Raw genomic sequence first — 11,754 nt, forward strand, 5'->3', positions numbered from 1 at the left:
GACCCCAATCTGCATATTTAATGAAGGGTCCTGCCAGCTTTAGGCATCTGCCCAACCCGTTATAAGAACCACATACTAACTCACTCCACTCTTTCTGCGGGACAAGTTGGCTCACAACACAGTGGAAAGGATCCAATCTGGGGGAGGGCTAGCCTCCATTCAAGCCCTCACCTAGATGGAGGAGGAAGCCACGGGCATCAATGAAGCAGATGGAGAAAGCAGGATGGAGGCCATGCTCAGCAGGGTGTTTGTCTATTACTTGAACCCTTTCTCTTTCCTCAAGCAATCACACATTCAGGCAACGTAGCAACCTGGTACTGCATAGTACTGCCAATCATCTGCTACTGCCTAACCTTTCTCTGCCTTGTTAACCTTTATCTTGCTCCCTTTTTCTAGGTCCATTTGAAGACCTTAAGCCTGCAGAACAACACTGGAAGGAGGGCAATAATCCTGAAGAAGCTCCGACATTCACTTCATCCCTCCCACATACCAGCACAGAAATCGTCACCCTTAGTGGGCTAGATAGTAAGTTAGAGGGGTCTGCACTTGATGAATCACACAGCACAAGTAAGCAGGTGATTTGCTGAGGCCCAGCCTACAAAAGAAAGCTGCTTTCTGCACATATGCAATTGTATGAGGTATCGGAAAGCTCGCCTAGGAGCTGCTGCGCCACGTCTCAGAGTATGGAGGCGTCGGTTTCCAGCTTGTGTGGCGTTCTGACGAAAGCATCAGTGCTCTGCAGTCTACCGTGGAGTGTGTGGTCGCCGCTATGGATGGTGCAGCTGGGCCTTCACACCAGGAGTCTTGTGCCACCAGCTCTTGCACTCTGATCGAAGCTCATTTAGACTCTGGGCTTCACCATCTCCACCGCTTTGGAAAGGCTGATGGGACCACATGGATAGGGGCCTCAATCACATCATTGATCTCCTAGAGTCTGCTCTCCCACAGATCAATAAGAGTGATGAGCCACAGCCCCATAGGAGTCGCAGTGGCACAACAGGAGTGGCACATGTTGCCCTCTCTCAGGATGACAGCATATCTGTTCTCTCGCCACACCCCCTCAACTAATGTCCGCCATGGATCCAGCAAGCCAGCTGGGTCAGATTGCCCGGCAACAGCCAAAATGCTGCAGTCTGCAGCCGAGCCCTCTCTAGCCCAAGCTCTTAGAGGTCAACCATGAGTGTCGCAAGGGCCCTCAACTGAGCATCAGCCACCTTCCAACAATAATGCTGAATCCAATGTGGGAGGAACTCATAGGAGTGGCAGGACAAGCCAAAAGTCGCATTAAAGCATCATGGGTTAACACATGGATGTAAATATGATGTTATGGTCAGCCATAAAAGAAATCACAGCTTTTGACTTTGCAACATTGTCTGCAAGGGATATCAAAGCTAACAGAAAATATTTTCAGAAATATATTAAGAGAAAGACTATGGTAAAGGGGAATGTGGTCCCATTGAAGACAGATTCAGGTGAAACTATAATGGATAATAAGGAAATGGTAGACTTGTTAAATTAGTACTTTGTATCAATTTTCACAATGGGGGAAAGAGGACAAAATACCAGTGGTATAAGGGAACCTAAAAATAAGTCAAGGGGAGGAATTTAATGGACCTGATGGTTTCCACCCCAGGGTATTACAAGAAATAGGTAAAAAAACTGAAGGTGCGCCAGTCATAATTTTCCAAAGCTCTTTAAATTTGGGAATTGTGCCTTTGTATTGGAGATTTACAAATGACAACATTATTTAAGAAGGGAGGAAGAGAGAAACCAGGTAACTACAGACCTTTCGGTTTAACATCAGTTGTGCGGAAGTTCCTGGAATCTACCATCAGGGAAAGAGTGACTGAGTACTTGTACAACCATGAGCTGATCAAAGAAAGTGAGCGTGGATTTGTGAAGGATAGTCATGTCTGACTAATCTAGTTGAATTTCCTAAGGAGGTCACTAGTATGGTGGTTAGGGGAGTGTCTATGGATGTTGTCTATATGTACTTCCACAAGGCATTTGATAAGGTTCCACAAAAGAGATTAGTAGCAAAAATAAAAGTGCATGGAATTTGAGGTAACCTTGTGGCATGAGTTGGTAATTAGTTGGGACATAGGAGTAGGGATAAAGGGAACATTCCCTGATTGGCAGATGTGACAAGTAGTGTTCCCTGAGGATCTGTAAGGGCCTCAGCTTTTCACCATATACATTAATAACTTGGAATAGTGAAAAAGGAATTGTATATCCTAATCTGTAGATGACACCAAATTAGGAGGCACGGTAAGTTTGTAGATGGGAGCAGGAAGTTACAAAAAGACATAGACAGACTGTGAGTGGGTAAAACTGTGGTAGATGGAGTTCAATGTGGGGAAGTGGGAGGGCATCCACTTTGGATCTGAGAAAGATAAATCAGGATATTTTCTTATTAGATTAGGAGCTGTGGAGGAGCAAAGGGATTTAGGTTTCCATGTACACAATCACTAAAAGCCAATGCACAGGTACAAAAAATACAAAAGCGCAAAATTAAATGAGGCAACACGTGCTTTAGCAGGTTGAAGCTCATCATTAAAGAGGAAGTTGTAATGGTGGGGCAAAAAAATGAACTAATTGTTCACGGTGGCTTAGGAGAAACATGTGGGCAATACTTTTCCTTTGATACTGATGAATTGTGGGTTCTGCTGCAGGTGGAGTCCCAAAGGAGAATGGCCTTATTTGGGCCATGACAGTATAAATGCAAGATGCATGGAGGGAGGATGCCAACTGAGTCAATGCAGTCACCCAGGTCCACCTGGCTGCAAATAAGGAAGAAGTGTGCTGCCTTCAGATCCAAGGTGAAGGTATCCTCTGCAGCCATGGCTGCTGATCTCACTGAAATACCTTCAACAGCAGAGGGGGATCTTAGGCTAAGACCTCAGCTGTCTGCTGTACCTTCATGAAAAGTGTAGCATGCAGGTCACTTTTGCGCACATTTCTTGTGGAACACCTGGGCCCAGCACCCTTTGGCAAAGCAAGAGAATGGCAACTAAAAGCGGATCCCTCAAGGGCTGCAGTTTCACCGAGACTAGAGTTACCTCAGTCCTCAAAGGCTGAAGAGGAATCTTTCAGTCACCAACCTGAAGTGAGGTAAGGTGAGAGTAACTGCACTTGACATCAAGGCAGCATTTGACCGAGTGTGGCACCAAGGAGCCCTAGTAAAATTGAAGTCAATGGGAACTAGGGAGAAAGCTCTCCAGTGGCTGGATACATACCTAGCACAAAGTAAGATGGTAGTGGTTGTTGGAGGCCATTCATCTCAGCCCCAGAACACTGCTGCAGGAGTTCCTCAGGGCAGTGTCCTAGACCCCACCATCTTCAGCTGCTTCATCAATGAACTTCCCTTCATCATAAGGTCAGAAATGGGGATGTTCGCTGATGATTGCACAATGTTCAGTTCCATTTGCAACCCCTCAGATAATAAGTCTGTGCCCACATGCAGCAAGACCTGGACAACATCCAGGCTTGGGCTGATAAGTGGCAAGTAACATTTGCGCCAGACAAGTGCCAGGCAATGACCATCTCCAACAAGAGAGAGTCTAACCACCTCTCCTTGACATTCAACAGCATTATCATCGCCGAATCCCCCACCATCAACATCCTGGGGGTCACCATTGACCAGAAACTTAACTGGACCAGCCACATAAATACTGTAGCTACAAGAGCAAATCAGAAGCTGGGTATTCTGCGGCGAGTGACACACCTCCTGACTCCCCAGAGCCTTTCCACCATCTACAAGGCACAAGTCAGGAGTGTGATGGAATACTCTCCACTTGCCTGGATGAGTGCAGCTCCAACAACACTCAAGAAGCTCGACACCATCCAGGACAAAGCAGCCCGCTTGATTGGCACCCCATCCACCACCCTAAACATTCACTCCCTTCACCACCGGCGCACAGTGGCTGCAGTGTGTATCATCGACAGGATGCACTGCAGCAACTCGCCAAGGCTTCTTCGACAGCACCTCCCAAACCAGCGACCTCTACCACCTAGAAGGACAAGGGCAGCAGGCACATGGGAACAACACCACCTGCACGTTCCCCTCCAAGTCACACACCATCCCAACTTGGAAATATATTGTCGTTCCTTCATCGTTGCTGGGTCAAAATCCTGGAACTCCCTTCCTAACAGCACTGTGGGAGAACCTTCACCTCACGGATTGCAGCGGTTCAAGAAGGCGGCTCACCATCACCTTCTCAAGGGCAATTAGGGATGGGCAATAAATGCTGGCCTCGCCAGCGATGCCCACATCCCATGAACGAATAAAGAAAAACCTCTCAACCTCGTATCACTCGGTGAGCACCTCATAGAAGTAGTAGGTTAGGAGCTAGAACAAGTAAGGTATCTGGCACGCAGGGTAGACAGGATGGTAAGAAATAGTTGCAGTTAGAACCTATAAAGTTATTGGAAACTTTTGGTGAATTCTGTTCATTTAAAAGACATGCCAACATTTCCAACCCCTATTCGTACAGAAGGTCTCAAGAGACTGATGGAATTGCCTGATAATACTTTGTGCATTATCTCTTTTTCACATCCACGGAAACATTGCCTGTGCAGAAGATCTAACGTGCAATGGATTATGGAACAATTTAAAGGTGATTTATAATTTCAGATGATCAGCGAGCTTTTGAGGCCCAGGGCAAGCAATGCAAACAGAGGCCAAAAACTTGTACTGTCTGTTGGCAAACTTCAAAATTACATTTCCAGATCTATTTTAACAAAGAAAGACTTCATTGGTAAGGACATTGAGAAAGCTTACCAATCTGTCTACCCTCTCCATGATGTCTATGTTCAGCAGGTAAAGATGATGAAGAAGCCCAAGTTTGAATTGGGCAAACTGATGGAGCATCATGCTGAAGGAGGAAGTGTTTCCAGCAAACCATCCGGTGAAGAGACCGGTGCTAAAGTATGTAAGGCTAATGGATAAGAACCTCATGTCCAAGAAACTGTCTAAAAAAACTTGTTTAATAAAACATCTCTAATGAAAGAAAGACTTTCCTTTATATACTGCCTTATCACTGATAGGGGCCGATTAATGCTGTTTCATAATAGCAAACGTCAGAAGAGAAATTTAATAACCTAAGAAGCACATCAAAATGGTTATTGAGGCCTTGCAGTGTAATGGACCATGTTTCCTACGTTACAACAGTGACTACACTTCAAAAGTATTTATTTGGCTGTAAAGCACTTTGGGACGTCCTGAGGTCATGAGAGGCACCATATAAATACAAGTCTTTCTTTCTATAAAGGCACTGCACAACATAAGCACATTCCTGGCACTGATCATGGGATCTTGTTTCTATTTATCTTTTGGAGCCTTAATAATGGGAGCGCATGCCACATGTGTCCACCCTTGTGTTCCCAGGTCACTGCCAGGTTGCATGCTGGCATGCTGACTGTTTAGGGTGACCAATATGTCAAAGGCCTAAACGTTGATAACAGGGACCCTGCTCGCCTGATGGGCATTGATGCTACTGTGAAATCAGCCCCATAATGAATTACTTTGAAGTGTAGCTGGCTCCTTATATTTTATTCCAATACCCAACGGAACAAAAGGTAGATTAATTATGAAAGTATTGAAATAATTTGCCTGATAATGCATTTCTTTGTATTCATAAAATTATAGATATACAACAAGAAAAACAGTAAATTAAAGGGGCTGGAAGTGGTGCAAAGCAATACCCAGTTTATTTCACAAATGACTGAGTGAGGAAGATCCAGAAGGTTTCCTAATTTTACCTATCATAAGTTCGGCATATACTTTACATCTGTTATAGGGGCAAATTTGTTTAAAATTTGAAAAATGAAAAATGTTATTGTTATTATTAGAGGATACTTTAATACTACATAAATTATTGTGTTGTTCTCACTCTCCATCCTGCCATCTCCAGCAAAACTCCCATTACTCGTGGTTTATAATTTTTTTCAAAATCCAGAGATGAAAGATCACAGGAGTTGTATACATTTAAACCATAATGCATGAAATGTCAATTCTGCAAGGCAGCTTAACAGAGAACAATATCGGTAAACAATACCGCTTTTGCTATTTCGATAAGTAAGATTAAAACGTGCATGCAAGATAAAGTAATTTGAACTGAATTCTAAGCTACCTTTCGCCCCAATTGCAATGATTCCAAACATCATCATCTGCTGCCAGGATCTCACTCCATTGGATGTTGTGATGGAGCTTTCAAAGCCACGTGTTTATCCTTAGACAGCAGGGAAGAAAAGAAAGACTCAACAGAAATGCAAAGTGCAATACGTTTTCACTGGCGTGGGTGTCCACGTAAACAAACGAATTTTTTTTTCATCCTATGGCACATGTTGCGTCAGCTCATTAAAAAAACCACACATATATAATCGCAAATACAAATATTAAACATGCACAGCTCCCTCCCAAAAATATTAATACACACCTAAGCCCTGAGACCGAACAAGTCATTCTTTCTTATGGAACGCTGTTCTGCTTGGTTCCTTTTAACTTTAAGTTCAAAGGTAAGCTTAATGTTACAATGATCGGATGGAGAGGGAAAGCGTCCCAAAACTAAAAGATAACCCGGTTTGACAGCCCCCGACCAGGCACTAGAAACTCCCGTTCCAATGATGATTGATTATGAGCACAAACCAGTGTGTCAATCACCATCATACTAAATCTGAAATTAAATGAAAGAATGTTTGTGTGGTTTAACAAGGACGTTATTAGTATTGTTAAATTTAAACACATAGTTTGAAAATCAAATTAACTAATCTTCTGTACATCTATCAGCAAATACGCTTGAGAATACTTTTTTGATTCTACTCCATAGTCATAACAGGAATGTAAGTATAAATATATAGAAAGTGTACGCCACTGCATATTTAACATAACACACTTAGGACCATATACAGTAATTACTAATAAATTGTATAAGCATGTGTTAAAAAATAACGGGCTATGAAAGTGTGTGCAATGTTTGATGCATATACGGGCAGCCTGTTCTCGCTGCGGCAATGATGATGTTATCACTGTAGGGTGATTGATTCGTCACTGCCACTGTGACTGGTGTTGTCACTTGACCCATCAGATAGTAACAAGCGTGAGCAAACGTGGTACCTTCGATTTATAATTATTTATCTTCAAGTTTTTTCTTTACTAACTTTTGGCGATCACTGGGCGATGGGGCTTTAGAACCAATACTGGATTTTTTTCGAAGGAATAGATGTACAGTAGAATTGCTCTTATTTGCTCATTGATTTACTGCATGTTCAATCATACAGATGGCAAGCCTTCCTAGAAATACATTTCTTTCGTCTGCGCATTAGGGGTAGTCCAAGGACTCCAGGTGAGGTGCACTGATGGGCTCCATTTTGAACTATTTGCACCACTGCATTTTTTAAAGTTTGTATCATAGTGGTATCATAGTGGGTACAGGACAGGAAGAGGCCATTCGGCCCATCGTGCCTGTGCCGGCTCTTTGAAAGAGCTATCCAATTCGTCCCATTCCCATGCACTTTCCCCATTGCCCTGTAAATTTTTCCCTTCAAATATTTATCCAATTCCCTTGTGGGGGAATCCAAAATTAAGGGTCATAAATATAAGATAGTCACTAATAAATCCAATGAGGAATTCAGGAGAAACTTCTTTACCCAGAGAGTGGTAAGAATGTGGAACTTTCTAACTAATGGAGTGGTTGAGGCGAATAGCATAAATGCATTTAAGGGGAAGTTAGATAAGTACGGGGGAGAAAGGAATAGAAGGATTTGCTGATAGGGTGAGATGAAATAGAGTGGGAGGAGGCTCGTGTGGAGCATAAACACCGGCACAGACCAGTTGGGCCATACGGCTTGTTTCTGTGCTCTACATTCTATGTAATATGTAACAAAAACAAATTTATTTATTTTAGATCTACCTGTAGTGGGAAGGAAAAACACTATTTACTATCTAGAAACCAATAAAACGCATACCTCACCGTCTCTCACAAACTTCTTTGCGAATTATTTCCGTGGAGGTATGCATTCCGACCCTCAAAGAGCATTACCTCACTGCAAGCAAAGTCGTGAGACCTGCCAGTCAGCAGAAACAAACCCCTTCCAACTGCTAGAAGGAACATGATTCAGTCCTGGATGTGACTAACAGCAGAAATTACAACAGAACCAAACCCCTGCAGTTACTTGTGAACTCGCTGGTGTGCCAGCAGGGTGGAGCGCTGAGCGAATCCCTTCCCACACACAGAGGAGGTGAACAGCCTCTCCCCGGTGTGAACTCGCTGGTGTGACAGCAGGTGGGACGACCAAGTGAAACCCTTCCCACACACGGAGCAGGTGAACGGCCTCTGCCCAGTGTGAACTCGCTGGTGTGTCTGCAGTTAAGCTGAAAGGGTGAATCCCATCTCACACACTGTAAGAATCTATTAAATAAGCTAAGAATCTATTAAATATGAAATCAATCGGAAGAACGAGTTCCGAGCAGTTTGAAAAACCATGGACTAGATACATCCAGGGAATGTAAATGCTGGCTGGAGCCTAAACCTGTGTAGTCCTAAGAAGTAGAAGGCCATCTTCCGCGCGGGCTGTACAATCCTAGACAGGTAATATGCTTCTAGTTTGGGGTTGTTAGTTATCACTTGATATGTGTATCCTTTGCTGTTTGTGAACAATAAAGGCTCAATTCTTTAACAATATGGTGTCAGGTCGAATTGATTACAAGAGCCACTATACTTAGAGTGAAGGGGATTCTCACAAATTGGTGACTGCGGAAGGACGTGACAAAGAGTGCTTTGTCCTTCATAAATAGGCTCGACCGGTCTAACTGATCATTACGTTGGAAAACCTGAAAGGGGAATTTGGGATTGTGAAGACCCACCAGTAACATAGACGGAAAGGATGGCGATGGGAACGCCAGGTGACAGGGAAATGGCAAAGGGCCTGACCCTGAAAGAAGTGATATGGATACTGTCGCGTCTCACGGAAGGAAACAGAAAAAAATATACGGAGATGCGAGGGTTGATTACGTCCAGAAACGAGTGGACAAGATAAAGATTAAAATGGAGAAAGGTAGACAGTTGTTGGTCTATGCTGCGCATCTCTGGGCACATCAGGGCAATCAGATGGCTAGCTCAACTGATGTTGAGAGAGCCCAAGATAAGAAGTTTGAGAAATTATGTGTAAGAGAATTAGTGTTGTTTTTGACTAGTCCAGAAGGGAACTTGTGTCAAAAGGTGACAAAATGGATTCAAAGTCAAGTAACTGTAGGTAAGATTGTGTAGGAGGATGAGGAGAACTTAGGAACTTGTGCTGTATTAGTTAAAATCTGTCAGACTTTGTGTGAGGTGGAGACTAAGATGAAAAAACTGGTAAGGGAGAAGGAAATTAAAGAGGATTGGAAAGCAGGCATCTTGGTGTTTCAGCCACAGGAGTTAGGGAGGTTGAGAGAGGAAGTTGAAATTCGGAAAGATAGGTTGGGTGAGGACACGGACTATGAGCTTGAGTCAGTACAGAATGGGTTCTATAATGGAATCAACATAAGAACATAGGAAATAGGAGCAGGAGTAGGCCACATGGCCAATGAGCCTGCTCCGCCATTCAATCAGATCATGGCTGATCTTCAACCTCAACTACACTTTCCTGCCCGATCCCCATATCCCTTGATTCCCCAAAAGTCCAGAAATCTATCTATCTCAACCTTGAATATATTGAACGACTCAGCATCCACAGCCCTCTGGAGTAGAGAATTCCAAAAATTCACAACCCTTGAGTGAAGAAATTCCTCCTCATCTCAGTTTTAAATGGTTGACCCCTTATCGTGCGACTATGCCCCCCAGTTCTAAACTCACCAGCCATAGGAAACAACCTCTCAGCATCTACCCTGTCAAGCCCCCTCATAATCTTATATGTTTCAATTAGATCACCTCTCATTCTTCTAAACTCCAGAGATTATAGGCCAATTCGACTCAACCTCTTCTCATAGGACAATCCTCGCATCCCAGAAATTAATCTAGTGAACCTTCGCTGCACCACCTCTAAGGCAAGTATATCCTTCCCCCTTAGATAAGGAGACCAAAACTGTACACGGTACTCCAGGTGAGGTCTCACTAAAGCCCTGTACAATTGTAATAAGACTTCCTTACTTTTGTACTCCAGCCCCCTTGCAATAAAGGCCAACATTCCATTTAAAACCCTCGGATGTAGGCCATCAGGTCCAGGGGATTTATCAGCTTTTAGTCCCATTAGTTTCTCAAGTACTTTTTCTCCAATGATATTAATTACTTTACGTTCCTCACTCTCGTTAGACCCTTGGTTCCCCACTATTTCTGGTATTTTTTTGTGTCTTCTACTGTGAAGACAGATACAAAAGGAGATCACAAGCTACAGAATGTGTTCTTTTGTTTTCCGTGTACTGTCTCTTTAAAAAAGTCAGTCCTCATTGTGAGTGCTTTCTTTTCACTGTTGCAGGCTAGCCCTTTTTAGTGTTTGTTATGTGTTTTCCTTTTTTGTGTAATGTAACAAAGATTTTGTTTAGCTCAGAAAGCAGTTATTTCCAGTATTTTTACAGTTTTTGGAAAGAAACGCCTGAAGAAAGAACAAAACGAAAGACAAGATAATGTACTTTGTTTTAGTAAGATGTGTTATGTTGATAATTTTATCTGTTTGTCTTGTGTTTAATATCTCTTTGTCTTGTGTATACTATCTGTTTTGTTTTGTGTTTAATTCTGATATTGTTGAATTAAAATTGGAGTTATTGAGGTTAACTGACCTATTAAATTGTGGAAACCAGACTTTTGTTGTGGCCACGTAAAATTCTGATTCTTATTAAAAAAATGTGAGCGTCTCAAATTCCAGACATGAGATCATCACATAAAAATTGGCATTTTGAATTTCTTAAATGCTTAATGATTTGAAGTGACTGTCGAGTGGTTTGAAATTAAGTTGTTATGAGTATTGGTGAGTGTGAATTGATGTGTTAAAATATTGGGACATCTTGAAGTAACTATTTGTTTAATCATGTTTTACTGAAATGTGACAGCTGTTAGCAAACTGACCCTTTGATCTTGTGATTGATGGTAGTCAAACCAGAAATGACCACGAAGAAGGAAAAAAGAATGGTTACAGGATCTCTGCTATCTCTGTGATAACGATCTGGAGATAGATAGATTATACTGCAGAATTTTTTCATACAATGTTTAAAGTTAATAGAAGGAAATACTATTGATTTCTGCTGTTTTAACAGATTTTCAATTACTAAGGATGGATAAAATCAGTAAATCTTTTGTGCCTTCATGTCTCATGTCTTGAAAATTGGAAGTCAGAGAGCTGAAATGTATTATCCAGAGTTTAATCTTATCTTCATGCAAGTTATCACTGTTATAAAAGCACAAAGACTTTTTGGGAAAGGATCAATTTGAACTTCTTTAAAGCATTTTTGTTTTAATGACATCATAGCTAAAAAAAACTGCTATTGTGATTGACTCCTCCCCCATCCCCTGAGCTTCCAGCAGGTTAATCTGCTGACTCATAAGCAGTTTTATTGTCCCTTAGTGATTTCCAAGAGAGAGAGAGAGAAACTTTGGGAGATAGACAGAAAAGCCAGTCAGTCTCTCCTATGTTTCTCTGGACATTTTTCTAGATTTGTTTCAATTTAAAGGGATTAATCCTTACATTTAGTTCTATTGTCGTGGTGCTTTAGATAAGCGTATGAGATTTTTACATTTCTTAATTTAAGTGGATATTTCCCCACATGATAGAAGGAAATATTGG

General features: G+C 42.2%; 1 protein-coding gene across 1 annotated transcript in view; it reads right to left on the reverse strand.

The window, feature by feature from the left end:
- LOC137320626 (ATP-dependent Clp protease ATP-binding subunit clpX-like, mitochondrial) overlaps positions 1-402 on the reverse strand; it is a 43,633-nt gene extending 43,231 nt beyond the window's left edge. The window contains exon 1 of the mRNA XM_067982309.1: positions 354-402. Within this exon, the coding sequence (XP_067838410.1) occupies positions 354-402 (49 nt within the window). The remainder of the gene's footprint in view (positions 1-353) is intronic.
- Positions 403-11,754: the final 11,352 nt, after the last annotated feature.

The sequence above is a fragment of the Heptranchias perlo genome, chromosome 4 (assembly GCF_035084215.1).
Source record: "Heptranchias perlo isolate sHepPer1 chromosome 4, sHepPer1.hap1, whole genome shotgun sequence".
Lineage (NCBI taxonomy): Eukaryota > Metazoa > Chordata > Chondrichthyes > Hexanchiformes > Hexanchidae > Heptranchias > Heptranchias perlo.